Source organism: Ochotona curzoniae, unplaced genomic scaffold (genome assembly GCF_017591425.1).
Source record: "Ochotona curzoniae isolate NIBS_2020 unplaced genomic scaffold, NIBS_Ocur_1.0 patch423, whole genome shotgun sequence".
NCBI classification, from domain to species: domain Eukaryota; kingdom Metazoa; phylum Chordata; class Mammalia; order Lagomorpha; family Ochotonidae; genus Ochotona; species Ochotona curzoniae.
In genome coordinates this window covers 652517-667258 of record NW_024466999.1, presented here as the reverse complement: position 1 = coordinate 667258, position 14742 = coordinate 652517, and the positions used below count along the sequence as shown (strand labels likewise).

At 54.0% G+C, this 14742-nt stretch overlaps 1 protein-coding gene across 2 annotated transcripts; it reads left to right on the top strand.

The window, feature by feature from the left end:
• The first annotated feature begins 1103 nt into the window (after window positions 1-1103).
• LOC121167724 (carboxylesterase 4A-like) lies at window positions 1104-13962 on the top strand. 2 transcript variants are annotated; one of them, XM_040997295.1, is made up of 14 exons: window positions 1104-1161; window positions 5563-5764; window positions 7830-7971; window positions 8083-8216; window positions 8452-8605; window positions 8924-9028; window positions 9117-9221; window positions 9374-9412; window positions 10542-10682; window positions 11128-11208; window positions 11503-11653; window positions 12191-12322; window positions 12510-12582; window positions 13775-13962. In XM_040997295.1, exons 1-14 carry the CDS (start codon window positions 1104-1106, stop codon window positions 13941-13943), a joined length of 1686 nt encoding a protein of 561 aa, XP_040853229.1. In that variant the 3' UTR covers window positions 13944-13962. The 2 variants fall into 2 exon arrangements, with proteins under 2 accessions (XP_040853229.1, XP_040853230.1); XM_040997296.1 differs by lacking the exons at window positions 12191-12322; window positions 12510-12582 and having other exon boundaries at window positions 13775-13939.
• Window positions 13963-14742: the final 780 nt, after the last annotated feature.

Sequence of the window (14742 nt, the reverse complement as noted above, 5' to 3'; positions counted from 1 at the left end):
TCCACTCAGGGTCATGGGCAGCTTCTTCAGGAGATCTTGGGGAAGAGTGAGGGAGGCTGCCCACCGCGGGGTGCTCAGCCAGGCAGAGCCTGAGCTCGCGAAAGGACAGCCCTGCCCTGTCGGAGTGGGTGGGACAGAGGGGGCTGCAGTGGATAAGCCACACCCCTGCTGGGCCAGGGCCAGGGCAGGGCTCACCTGTGTAGATCCCACAGGATGGACAGCCAAGGGTCACCATGGGCCTGGCGTGGGTTTGCTTTAGAAGTACCTAGAACCTAGGCAGCAATGACTGGGTAGAAATTCCACACCCCTGGGGGTTGTGGCAGGGTTACAAGAATGGTCATTGTGGGAGCAGGGTCCCAATAAGGGCTTGCTCTGAAGGCCCCCAAAACTGTGAGAGGAGAATACTTTAAGCATCCACCAGGCCTATAAAACAAGAGGCAGAGCTGCCCCGACCCGACCTTGCAGTCCCCTGATCCCTTTTTCCCAGAGGTGGGCCAGAACCTCAGACCTCCCCAGGAGCCAGGGAGAGGAAGGGAACTGCACCCTCCCTCTACCCGCTGTGGGGTTCCTGCATCTGGACTGGGAGCCTGGGAGATTGCTTGCCCCCAGGTCTGCTCCCCTACACCAGGCCACTAGCCAGTGAGGGCGGCTGCCATATTGATTTCTCAGGCCAGGCCCCGCACCCACCTGCTCCCTGATGGTCCCAGTGAAGAAGGGCAGAGACGTGGCAGTAGAAGAATCTGGACCAAGCATGAGGGAACAAGGAGGCCCGACACACTGCCAGTCCACAAAGCTCTCCTCTTAGCACCTGCTGTGTGCGCAGGGCCTGATTCACACTCGTCCACCTTCAGGCCACAGTACAGGTAAGCCAACCAGGGATTGCAGGTTGGCCAGTTGGCCGGCGGAGTCACAGCCAGCCAGCATCACCTGTCACCCGCAGGCAGCACAAGGCTGTGGGCTGGACAGAAGCTGATCCTGATTCCTCCCACCCAAGCGCCTACGGATTAAGATAAAAAGCGGGGCTGGCTGGTGTTCACAGCTACCATCTGACACCCACAGCCTTGATAGCACTCCAGCCTGTGGCAGGAGCCAGCCGCCACAGCATGAAGTGGAGCCAGGGCCTGTTCCTTGCCGTCTGCCTGGTACAGCAGGCAGCCCTGGGTAAGTCCCTCAGCCCTTCCACACCACCCCAACCCCCATCAAGGGGCCAGGCCAGAGAGGTACTGGGACCCAAGCTCACCCCTCCTGGGGACAGCAGGGCATGGCACAAAGACAAGTGCTGGGCATTCCTGGCGCGATCACCCCTAGCTAGGAGTCCACAGGGCTGCGGTACAAAGTGAGACTCGCAAGGACTGGCTCCTGGACCGGGGAGGGGGTCCACAGCTTCCCTTCATTCTCCCTCCCAAACAGGCATTCTGCTGCTGTCTCCCCCTCCCTCAGGGGCCTCTTGACTACCTGCCAGTTTCTCCCTAGTGTCTTCTTTCTTCTTAAAAGTAACACTATTTCTTTTTAAATAGTTCATGTCTTTTTTTTCTAATCATTGGAAAGTCAGATATACAGAGAAAGGAGTTAGGGTTAGAGAAAGATCCATTCCCTGGTTCACTCCTCAAGTAACCACAACGGTCGGAGCTGAGCCAATCCAAAGCCAGGAGCCTTTTCCGGGTCTCCCACACAGGTGCAGGTTCCCAAGGCACTGGGTCATCCTCTACTGCTTTTCCATACCACATGCAGGGAGTTGGATGGGAAATGGAGCAGCTGGGATATTAATTAGCACCCATATGGGATCCTGGCACATGCTAGGCAAGGAGTTTAGCCACTAGGCTACCACACCAGGCCCAAAAGTAACACTTCTTACAAAAGCTTGTTGCGCTAGAAGATGCATACAAGACGCACACACAGCACCTGTACCATTATGTGTGGGGGAGAGGATATTGTGTTAATTATACAACTATGTATTTTATGAAGCCACCATCCAGATCAAAACCTAGGGCATGCCAGCTCCCTGTGTGTCCACCACAGTCAACATGACCCTTGTAATCAGAATCACTTTTGTTTACGTAAATATTTGATTTTTAATGTGAAGGAAACTTTGCTAATGCTGCTTTCAGTTTTCCGGTGCATTAAAAAAAAACTTTTTGTTGTATAATTGTACGTAGCTGCAATGTTAGCATGCACGCAATTCATACTTGGCTTTTTTTTAATTATTCAGAATCTCACCAAAGGCTGTTTGCAGTTTGCTTTAGTCAGGTTCACTTTGCTTGTTCCCAGGTACACACCTGCTTCCCAGAGTCCCGCGGGGTGTAGGTGATGATACAGAAGTCATTCTTTTGGTTTTCTTCTTTTCCAAAAATTTGTTTTATTTATTTATGGAAAGGCAAAGTGCGAAGATACAGCATAGAGGAGATCTTTCATCCGCTGGTTCCCTCCCCAAACTGCTGGAGCTGAGCCTGTCCGAAGCCAAGAGCTTCTTCCAGGTCTCCCATGTGGACGGCAGGGGCCCTTAGATGACTTGGGTCACTTCCTGTTGTTTGACAGGTACGTTAGCAGGAAACTGAATCAGAGGTGGAGCAGCCGGGACTGTGAGGCCCGCTTGGAATGCCGGCGCTGTGGGCAGCAGCTTCAGCCACTATGCCACTGCATTGACCCCGTTTTTGTTTTTGTTTTTGAGAGACAGCAACAGAGAAATAGAGAGAACAAAAGAGTTCACATTCACTGTTTCACTCCAAATGTCCAAAACAGGAAGCCGGCGTCCAGGACCTCCATCCAGGGCTCCCATGTGGATAGCAGGAACCCAAATACCCGAGCCATCCCTGCAGCCTGCCGGGGTCTACATCAGCACAAGGCTGGAGCCAGCAGCCACAGCTGAATACGGAAGCCACATTCTTTTTTTTTTTTTTAAGATTTATTCATTTTTCTACAGAGAAAAGGAGATACAGGGAGAAAGATTTTCCATCTGCTGTTCACTCCCCAAGTGACCGCAATGACCAGAGCTGAGCTGATCCAAAACCAGAAACCAGGAGCTTCTTCCAGGTCTCTCACAGCAGGTGCAGGTCCCAAGACTTTGGACCGACCGGCCTCGACTGCTTTCCCAGACCATAAGCAGGGAGCTGAATGGAAAGTAGAACAGCCAGGACACAAACTGGCATCCATATGAGATCCTGGACATGCAAGGCGAGGACCTTAGCCACTAGGCTATTGCACTGGGCCCAGAACCCACACTCTCAACCAGCACCTTTATTTAATAGGCTAAACACCTGCTCCACACTCTTTGCTATTCGTACAGGGGAAAGACTAAGTCAAATTACCGAGTGAAAGCATGTGAACGTTTTTAGCATCCTATATGTTTTATATATAATGCATATTTTTATATTTTAATGCTATATACAAACACATATTCATATATGTTGCCAAATTGTCTTCTCAAGACATTATCTTCATCAGAACCAGTGCTATGATTTTTTATTAGGTAGAAGTCACAATTCCTGATTCTAATTAACACTTTATGACCACCAGGAAAGTCAAAACTGATTTTCCTTTAGAAAAAAAATACCAGATTATTTATATTGGAAAAGCAGATTTACAGAGAGAAAGATCAGTGGCCACCACGGCATCCATACGGGATCCTGGCACTTGCAAGGCAGATGATTTAGCCAACTGAGCCATCACGCCAGGCCTCTTTGCTTTAAAAGAAAAAAATCAAAGACTTGTTTATGATATACTTGTTTTATTTTTTAAGTGATTCATTTTTATTTGGAAGACAAAGTTACAGAGAGGAGAGACAGGGCGATCTTCCATCCACTGACTCATTCCCCACATAGCCATAACAGCCGGAGCTGGGCCAATGCAAAGCAAGGAGCCAGGAGTTCCTTCCTGTCTCCCACATGAGTGCAGTGACCTGAAGACTTGAGCACAGGCCAATTGCCCTGCTTTCCTAGGCACCTTAATAGGGAACTGGCTCAAAAGTGGAGCATCTTATTTACAAACCTGTGCTGTGTAGGATGCCAGCATCGCAGGTAGCAGCTTAACGCACTATACTACAACAATAGCACTCATCCTACATGTTTTTAGAAAGCTACAAAGAAAGCAGCACAGTGTTAGTGCTGCGTTACAAGGACCCACCCACCATCACTTATGGCCATGCCATCCAGGGTAGCCCCTGATCCAGGGAAAGCAGCAGGAAGCCGATAAACCTCTGCCCCCTAGCTCTGTCCTAGGAGACTGCAGGCTGCTTGCTGCTCCCAGCTGGGCCCCTGGGCCTCCCGACTCCCCTGGGTCAGTGAGAAGCCTGTGTGGGAAAGCTTTGCCTTCTTCAAAGAGCTGCCCACACAGAGGAAGCTCGGGTGGCCCCTTGACCCCGTTGATCCATCTCTGTGCCCAGAGGGCCAGCACTGAGGTCTCTAATACATGCACAGAGAAGTCTTCCAGAAGATGGGCAGAGAGCCCCGGGATGTGGGCAGGGAGACTGACACGGCCAGCTGTGGTGGGCAGCATGAAGGTATGCGCTCTCACACCAGTGCCAAGTGTCCCTTCCAACTCCAAGTGCATCCACATCTCCGGGAGAGAGCAGACCATCTGATGCAGCTCTCAGATGGTCCTGTGAATGGGGCCTAGGAATCTGCGTTTTTATGACAATCTCTAGATGGTTCTGAGGCACAGCCAGGAGCACTAATTCCTGGATCAGATTTGCTTTGTGTCATTTTACAGACTGAGCCTCCTAAGACTGAGGCCCAGAAGAATTCCATTTCAGTAGGGGAGGAGGGGAGACATGGACCCTTCAGGAAGGAGCCACAGGCAGAGGTCAGCTTCAACTTGTCCGACTTCATATCTATTCCAAGAGCCAGCCAGGGTCAGGCAGGCTTTACTACATACGTGCATGTGTGTGTGTGTGTGTGTGTGTGTGTTGGATGTGGGACTGAACACATGTACTCTATGTGTAATCTATGTATGACCATACTGTACAAACGTGCCTGCGTGCAAATGGGCAGGCCCCTGGCTCTTGTGTTTCCATGTTTTTCTTGGTTGATGAATCATGCATGTATTGCATGTACATGTGGGTATGGATGTGTGCATGAGTCACAATGCACATGTTTGTGACTTCCGCCCAGAAATATGCCAGGCAAATGTCAGTCACAGGAAAAGAGGTGTCAGGCTCGGCGCAATAGTGTAGTGGTTAAAATCCTCACCTTGCATGCGCCGGGATCCCATATGGGCACTGGTTCTAATCCCGGTGGCCCCACTTCCCATCCAGTTTCCTGCTTGTGGCCTGGGAAAGCAGTCAAGAACGGCCCAAAGCACTGGGACCCTGCACCTATTTGGGAAACCCAGAAGAGGCTCCTGGCTTCGGATCAGCTCAGCTCCGGCCATTGCGGACACTTAGGGAGTGAATCTGCGGATGGAAAATCTTCCACTCTGTCATTCCTCTTCTCTTTATATCTGACTTTCCAATTAAAAACAAAATTTTTTTTAAAGCTTGACTTTTTGATTGTCACAAAAAGCAGCAGCTGGGTCTCTGTGGCTGTGAGTGGCTGTACAAGGGTGACCACTTCTCTCTTCTCTCCCCAGGTGCCTGGCACATCCAGAAACCTCTAGTGGTCACCAAATATGGGACCCTCCGAGGGAAGCAGGTGTACGTGTACAGGACGCCCATCCATGTCTTCCTCGGAGTTCCTTTCTCCAAACCTCCTGTGGGAGCCCGCAGATTTGCACCCCCAGAACCTCCAGAGCCTTGGAAAGGAACCAGATACGCCACCACTGACCCGCCTTCGTAAGAGCCAGAGGAACGTAGGCAGGAGGGGGCGTCGTCAGAGGGAGGGCTTGGAACAGTTCACTGAGAACCTGCTGTTGCCATGGACAGGCAGTTTCAAACTTCACAAGGAGGTGATTGATGGAGAAGGCAAGATAAGGGGCTGAAAATGCTTTTCTCCGTTTTTCTATGGGAAAGATAACCAAGTGAGGGGGAAGTGGTCATGAACTGTGTCCTAGGACCTGCTGGGGAACCAAGTTTTCCTACTGGCGGCTGAGGAGCAGAGGGGACCCCACCTGCTCAGTCAGCTGCAAGCACCGCCTCTCCCCATAGATTTGAGCCCAAGCACTTACCAGCTCGTTCCTGCACAGGGCGCACCCAGATGGGAAATGCACAGGGCTAACCGCCACCTCCCACTGTGCTTAGGATTGAGCCAGTGACTGTCCTTAGAAGGACTGGATTGGTCATTTTACCCCGACCAAGGATACCACTGTTTCTTCAGACCACTGAGTAATCTGTCCAGAACATTCTGTGATGATCACCAGTGATGTTGGGCATCAGCTAGTCAAAGTGTAAGGTTTAGAAAAACCTTGTGAGAACACACGTTGCCCAAGATCTAAACAAAACAAAATCCTACAGCTATTACCCTAGGTGCCTAAGAACACATATAAGACACAAGGGGACACTGGAGGGAGCAGGTTTTGGCAGCGGGGAGTGGGGGTAGGGACCAAAGCTCACTTTGGGGCATGTGGAGTGTGATGCGTTAATAAATGTCTGTGTGCAGATGTGGCATTGGAAGCAAACTGGCCATCAGCATGACAGTAACAGCAACATCCGTCAAGCCCAAGGGCCCAGTGAGAAAATTCTGGGAGAAAAAAACAGTCCAAAGAACTGAGAAACAAGGATCTAGGTGGCCTGGGCTCTCCCATGCTGCCACCGGGAACAGCGAGAGGAACCACTAATGAGGGGGGGCAAGCAAAGCAAGGGAGACAGGTGTCACAGAAGCCAGAGAGGGACAATTAAATCAGAAGGGCAGCGTGCTGAGGCCACAGGAAGGGTGCCAGGCCAGTAAGGCAACAAGAGAGATTTGGCAATATGGAGGTCACAGGTGACCGGGACAGGAGTGGCTCTGGTGGTGGGGTGGGGACAGAGAGATGGTTGGGGCGGGGAAGACAACTACATCCAGGTGACCTGAGACGGTCGGGAGGGAGCAGAGGGGAGGCCAGCCTGCTGACAGGGACAGCTCTGGAAGACCACAGTCGGATGAGACACTGTGCTGGCAAGGCAAAGAAACATGCAGGCAGGGTTTGCTGAGCCTAACCAAGAGGGTGCAGCCCGAACCCAGGGGAAAAGGTTAGGCATCCAGAGAACTCCCATGAGTTCTCCAAGCGGCCACACAGGACAAGGTGCTGGGCTGGGAGGCAGGACTCAAAAACAACTCCAATCCCTACTTTACTGGGGACTACAGTGTGAAGTGGGAACCAGAATGCCCAGCAGAGGGCGCCACCTGCCCTGGTTCTCAGTTACTTCAAGGGGCAGGAGCTGGCTGGGCGGAGCGTGCAGCTTTGGGCAGCAAGGCTACCAGCACCGGGCATCTGGGAGGTGGGAGACCAGCAAAGGGTGCTGGGAAGGACAGGACTGGATGGAAAGGAGGCCCTCCGTCAGGGTGAGTGAATCTAGACTTTATCCTGAGGGTGGTGGGAGCCAGGGACTTTGTGTCCACCTGTACAGCAAGAGTACTGGACAAGGAGAGTGAAGAGGTGGGGACAGGGTCCGGAAGACCGCAGGCAGTGATGGCCAGAATGGGGCAACAGTTATGGGCAAGGAGTGGAGGGTGGGGGCATGAAAGATGGGGATGTGTGCAAGGCATTCTTGTTCTAGACTGGAGAGCACCTGGCTGGAGCAAGGACTCCCTCCTGAGTGAACCTTTAAGGCAAGGAAGAGGGATGGGTGCGGAGGAGGGCGTCTAACAGGACACACACACACACACAATGCCCAGACCTTGCATTTGGTGCTCCCGCCTCACTGTGGACCCTGGGGGTGCGTAGGAAATTGTGCAGCACCTACCGCCTCTGCCGCCCCGCAGGTGCCTTCAGGAGTCCTGGGGCCAGCTAGCCTCCATATACTTTAACACAAGGAAGCGATACAAGTGGCTGCGCTTCAGCGAGGACTGTCTGTACCTGAATGTGTACGCGCCGCTGCGCGCGCCCGGGGACCCTCTGTGGCCTGTGAGTTAGTTCTCGGTCCTCCTCCACGCAGACGCACTCTGCCAGCGCCATTTCCCAGCGCCCCCCCCTGCCATCGCCTCATTCATACCTGGGTCTTCCTCGCCCACCTAGGTGATGGTCTGGTTCCCCGGAGGCGCCTTCCTCGTGGGCTCTGCTAGCACGTACGAGGGCTCAGAGCTGGCGGCCCGTGAGAAAGTGGTGCTGGTGTTCCTGCAGCACAGACTGGGGATCCTGGGCTTCCTAAGGTGGGCAGGGCTGCATCAGAGTGTGGGCAAGGGGTGATGGAGAGTGTGAACTTGACACTCCGCCTTGCTGGAAGGCAAGTCCTAATAATGGAGGGTGTTGGGTGCCCAGCCTGGTCCGTAAGAGGCATGGCAGAACAGGGCAGGGATGGAATGAGATGGAGAGTCCTCCACACCCCAACCACCCAGGTCCAGGACCCTAACCTTGAGTCTCACCCTCCCTCCCACACACCCCCAGCACGGGTGACAACCAGGCCCGTGGAAACTGGGCATTGCTGGACCAGCTGGCGGCTCTGATGTGGGTGAAGGAGAACATTGAGGCATTTGGCGGAGACCCAAACAGCGTGACTCTGTTTGGCCAGTCGTCAGGGGCGATTAGCATCTCGGGACTGGTGAGTGCCCTGACACGTGTGCAATCTGTGTGGTCATCCCGCTGCCCATCGGTAGATTTGCCTTCCCCACCCACCAGGGTGGATGCTCTGACCATGCATTCGGATGGGGGCTGCACACATCCCACTACCCCCATTTCTGCTTCTGCAGCTCAGAAGTCCCTTACCTCCCCATGGATTCCCTACAGCCCCCTTGGGCCCCACAGCACAGACCTGAGGCAGCCAAGTGTCATCTTCAGGTTCAGGACTCCAGCTTAGGCTGCCCAGCCATGAGGGCTGGCTTGTGAGCTTCAGGGGGGTGCCCACTCTCCACCCCTACAGATGATGTCACCCCTAGCCCAGGGCCTCTTCCATCGGGCCATTTCCCAGAGCGGCACCGCCTTAATGAAAGTCTTCATTACTTACAATCCATGGAAGGTGGCCAAGGTGGGTGTGTCTCCTCCTGCACGGCTCAGCCAAGGAGTACAGAACATCCCAGAGCACCACCCCTCCCTCCCGCCTTTCTTCTCGACAGAAGGTTGCCCACTTGGCTGGCTGCAGCCAAGACAGCTCACAGATCCTCGTGGACTGCCTGAGGGCCCTGCCCGGGGCTAAACTGATGCGTGTGTCCAAGAGGATGGTAGGTAGAACAACAGCTCAGCTGCCTGCAGCCCTCCCCTGCCTTCCTCACCCGGTTCCCAGCCCCACCCAGCTGCTTCCCCAAGGGACCCTGGCTCGCGAGCACTCCAGGGCAGCTTCCTGGAACCCTGATACCCTCCATTTCCCTGGCAGAGATTCTTCCACGTGAACATCTGCAAAGACCCTCAAGAGGTGAGGCAGTTGCATCCTGCAATACGAGCATTGGCCAGACACCTGCCGGCTGCTGGCACATGGGGTGGTAGTCAGGGGGCTGTCAGACCAGCAGCCCTTTGCCACTGAGAAGTGAACAGCCACAGGTGGGAAGGTTAAGGAGGTTAGGAGTGGGAATAGGAGACTTTTTAAAATTCTGTTCATTTATTTGAAAGGTGAGAGACAGAAAGCTTTCATCTTCTTGTCCATTCCCCAAATGCCTTCCATGGCTGGCGCTGGGTCAGGCCAAAGAAGGAAACCCAATGCAGGTCTCCCACAGGGGCAGTAGAAGTGTAACCACAAAGGTCTTCCCACTGCCCCCTAAGGGCTCGCATCAGCCAGTAGCTGGAGGTGGGAACAGAACCTGTACACTTCTAGATTATGCCAGGTGCCAAGCACTCAGATATGCTTCAACCAGCATCTTAACTGCTAGGCTAACACCTACCTGGGGATAGGTGGAACTTTATCTGGCTTTTAAAATAAAGATGTATCTATTTTAAAAGATGAGTTACAGAAAGGGAGAGAGGGAAGGAGAGAGAGGGAGGAAGAACTCTTCCCTCTGCTGGATCACTTCCCAAATGATCACAAAGGCTGGAGCTGTGCCAGGTTGAAGCCTAGGAGCCTGGAACTCCATCTGGGTCTCCCACATGGGCAGCCAGGACCCAAGCACTTGGTCATATTTTGCTGCTTTCCCAGGCACATTAGCAAGAGCTGGATTGGAAGTGAAACAGCCAGGACTCAAACCGGCACCCTTTGGAAAATGGGCTTTATAAGTGACAGTTTAACCCACTGTGCCACAATGTCAGCCCTGGAGTATTAAATAGAATCACTAGAGCAGTCCTCAATGAAGTAACACCTAGCCAAGATTTTCAAAGGTGAGGGGGTGAGCTCTATGGATGCCCCAGAACAAGTGTCCCAAGGGCCAGCGACCTGGTCTGGTCTACCGTGGTCCCTAACCACGTCCATTCTCCCAAGGTCACAGTGACCAACCTCAGATTTTTCTCAGCCTGAGCCAGAGTGCCTCTGGGGGGAAGTTGCTGAGCTGGGGACTTAAGGGTACCCCGGGAGTGACTGTGTGAGGACCTGGTGGGAAATGCCCTTTGCCTTGCAGATGACGTGGATCATGGGTGCTGTGGTGGACGGCGTGGTGTTCCCAGATGACCCTGAGGTGCTCTTGTCCAGGGGACAGGTTTTACCTGTGCCCTACCTTCTAGGTGTCAACAGCCGGGAGTTCAGATGGCTCTTGCCTTTTGTGAGTATAAGGGGGTGCTCACTGCAGTCAGGAGGGGTGATGAGCATCAGAGCGATGTGTCTAGGTGTGGTCCTCACAGCCCCACCAGGGAGTCTCCTGTCGTCACTAGCCAGGACTGATACAGAAGGGGAGAGGAGATGAGTAGCCAGCCTCTTGCAGGTCTGGGACTCGTTTCCTCAGATCATAGTCTAGAAGGGTTACTATGCCCATTCCCAAGCCTCCTGAGTCAGGGTAGACAGCCCAGCCCCAATTCAGCTTTGGAGCAGGAGTTAGTGATGGACAGGGAGCAGGAGGGCAGGGTCATGGTCACTTTTGGGTGCTGTGTGCTCTGAGAACTCAGCCCTGAGAAAAGCAAGACCCTTGGGGCCCCCACATGGCTCTGGTCACCCCCACCACCAGCAGCTGCAGAAACCTGATGGACCCCGGGCCTTTGTTTTGTGAGCAGATCCTAAGGTTCCCGCTAAACCGGAATCTAATGAGAAAGAAATTCCTCACCAAGCTCCTGTGGAACACCAGCAGCCTGTTGGTGAGGAGTCCAGCAATGGGCAGGGTGGACCCCTGCTTCTTCTGTAGGAGCTACTCTGGGAAAGGAGGGGGTCTTTCTTGTGAGGATCCTAGGGGAGGTTGTCATGGGCTCGGACGAGGTACCTCAAGCCCCCTAAATTTCATGGGAGGTGGTTCCCACGCAGCAAAAACAAAGGGTAAAACCTGCCCAGGAAGCTCCCCCTGGAGGGCTGAGCCTGAGTCCAAGTCACTGGTGCGCCCTCTTCTGGCTGAGCTGGTACTGCAGGGCTCCGGCTGAGCGTGACCTCCCGCCCAGAACGTGACGAAGGAGCAGATACCTCGGGCCATGGAGGAGTACCTGCGACACGACAGACATAACTGGAAGAAGTACCGGGACCACGTGATGGACTTGGCTGGTGATGCCACCTTTGTCTACTGTGCACTGGAGACTGCCCGCCACCACCGGGGTGGGTGGGGGTCCCCTGGGTGGGGGTCCCCAAGAGAGGCCACTCTGGGCCTGGCCCCTTTCCACCTGGGGATACCCCCTGCTCATACACCTCAGGCTGGAGCAGGATCCCAGCATGCCATAGAGGAGACAGCGGGATGCTGACTGTACCCCAGGACAATGGCAGGTCCTCAGCTATCCCAGAGGACAGAACCTGGAGTGGCCCAGGGGTGGCAACTTTCTGGCTGAGAGAACAGACTTAGGGGCACTTTGAGAGTCCTAGACTTGGAAAAGAGGGCAAAGTGGGGGCTGCAGAGGGAATATGCCAGAGACCCTTAATGCCAGGCCAGGAAAGGAAGCTTCCTGAGGGAGAAAAAGAAAGGTTTCCGTGATCCTTGCCACAATCAAATAAATGAGATTTTAGCGTCATAGGCTTTGGGGGAATTGCAACTCAGAAAGGCTGGGCCCCTGTTGGATGCAGGTGGGTAGGGGGAATGGGATGGAAGGGAAGCCTGGCTGGGGCTTTTCCTGCCACCCTTCTCGGCCTCGTTGTCTGCAGATGCCGGCCACCCTGTCTACCTGTATGAGTTTGAACACCAAACCCCCTCTATCGTCATCATCAAACCCTGCACCGATGGGGCGGACCATGGGGATGAGATTCGCTTTGTCTTCGGAACTCCTTTCTTCAAAGGTGCTGGAGCCCCACCTGACCTCCTCCTCCAGTCTCCCACCTCTTTGTGCACACCCACCCCTCCAGGCCCGGACCCCCAAAGGGCTGACCAGTCCCTAATCAGGAATGCTGTCGCACATGCAAGTATTCTGCCACCTGACTCTTGTTCCAAATGCCACATCCCATTCTGTTCCCCCTTCCCCCCCAGGACCATCCACAGCAGCAGCGAAGACTCTCAGCTTCCAAATCATGAGATACTGGGCCAACTTTGCCCGCACAGGGTGAGTCTGACCCCCTGACAGAGCTGGGCAAGGCTAGCCAACGGCAACTGCTCCAGTTCTGTGCCTCCTGCACATCCCACTGGACAGGCAGAGCCTCCTGGAGTGCTCCTTCTCCCTCTTCTTTCCCCAGGCAGTCAGGAGATCCTCAGTGTTACGGGGATGTGTCCCCCCTGGTCCCGTGAGCCACACCCAGACCCCTCACCCCCACTCACTCACACCCCCATTCAACAATCGCAGTTCTTAACTTTCATGCCCAGCCCTGGGAGCTGGGGCCCAAGGATGCAGTAGTTGAGAGCCCCATCCTCCAAGATCTCCCCCACAGGAAAACATAAACCTCCCATCCGGCACAGTCAGTGCTGTGCCAGCGGAGCACAAGGTACTGTGAGGGCAGACAGGAGGTGTCTGGTTCAGCCCAGGTAGGCAGAGTAGGGGTCAAGTGGAGGTGACAACAGAAAGGAACAGTGGCTGGCCTTGAAACTGTTTTCTTGTCTCCAATCCTCTCCTTTCTATCCATTCTCCTGGTGACACTTAAAGTGTCTTTGTCTGATACACCACCCAAACAAGTCATTTGCCTACTTAAAACTAGCACTCCCCTCTGTTCCCAGGACGAAGTGTCAGATCCGTACACAGCCTAGCATAAAAACTGCTCAGAAATCTTTCCTTGTTATCTGCTTTTTCACATCTGTCCCCTCACACACCTTCCAGAAAAGATTTATTTAGCTCACAATTCTGGAGACTCAAGAGCCTGGCCCTGGCAAGTACTCAGCCCCTGGTGAGGCTGGTGAGTGTCTGGGTGGCAGGACGCGTCCCAGGGAGAGGTCACATAGACAGACAGGAAACCAGTAATATTCAGGGACCAAGCTGCCTCTTTTTATAACAAATTCATTCTTTTTTTAAGGAATTTATTTATGTACTTATTTATCTGAAAGCTATAATTAAAGAGAGAGAGAGAAAAAGAGAGAAATCTTCCATCTGCTGGTTCACTCCTGAAATGGCTGCAGTAGGCAGGGTTGGGCCCAGCGAAAGCCAGGACAATGGAACTTCACCTGAAGGCCTGCCACCATACCCCCCCACCTCCCACTACACACCAGGTCCTAAAAGGGAAAGCAAAGAAAAGAAAGGAGGCAGGGCAGTGAAAGAACAAGGCAGCATGAAAAAGGAATCATTCTCTCTCCCTTCTTCCACTGCACAGAAATCCCAATGATGGGACGGTGCCCTACTGGCCGCAGTTTGACAAGAAGGAGCAGTACCTGCGGCTGGACTTCAACGTAAGGGTAGGGGAGAAGCTCAGGCAGGAGAAGATGGCCTTCTGGGTCAGGATGCGCCAACCTCAGCGCCCCAGGAAGCATGGACAGTCCTGAGAGCGGCTGTGAAGGAGGAAGCTTGTCACCCACAGCCCTGGGGACACTGGCTGCAGATACATGTGGGGACTAGAGTCCTGCATGCCCTAGTTTTGGACCTGCCTCCAGGTCAGCGCTCCAGCCTTAGCCCATCCCACCCTCCCCAGCCTGCTGTGCCCTGCTGCCCCCTACCTCAACATCTTTATGGGACTAGGCCAGGCCCTTTCATCAGCAGCTTGCACCCAGCTGCCCAGCCTCAGGAAGATTCCTCCCTCTTCTGTGTCCACTGTGTCAAAGTCCCGTGCTCCCCCTCCATCCCCCCCACCCCCCGCCTGCAGGATCTACTGGCAGCCCCTTACTACTGGAAAGTAACAACCTGTGCTCTTCCTCCCCATCTCCACTCCCCTCCTACCCCCAGCCCCTCCAAAGCCCGCACACAAGGATGGTCCTGAGTCAAGGCGTGTTGGCCTGACCTTGTTACCCCAGCCATAGACCAGCTAGGTGCAGCAGTGCCCTGGAGGCAGGGAGGGAGGCTGTGTGCTCCTGCCTGGAGCCAGGCCCCATGCACTGAACTCCATCAAACACAGCTGCAGCACATGGACTGGGGCTGCAGTGTACTGTGCCGGGACATGCCCCCCTATACACAGTGCCCCCTCAGCTTAGGTCTTAGCGCTCTGGCCTCTCCAGCGGCCTTGTTGTCATTTTATTGCTTTGGTGATCTTGGGTGTCTGTGTTCTTTCACTTGGAGTAGCGTGCACCTGCTACCCATTCCCCCTGCACACAGGGGCCACCCCATCCTGGAGGTCCTGAGTCCCACCTG

Bases quoted from the DNA above. Each gene is read 5' to 3' on its own strand.
- LOC121167724 (XM_040997295.1), top strand. From the start codon at position 1,104: ATGAAGTGGAGCCAGGGCCTGTTCCTTGCCGTCTGCCTGGTACAGCAG. The intron at 5,765-7,829 runs GTAAGAGCCAGA...GCCGCCCCGCAG, and splicing joins GCCACCACTGACCCGCCTTC to GTGCCTTCAGGAGTCCTGGG. The intron at 9,413-10,541 runs GTGAGGCAGTTG...TTTGCCTTGCAG, and splicing joins TCTGCAAAGACCCTCAAGAG to ATGACGTGGATCATGGGTGC.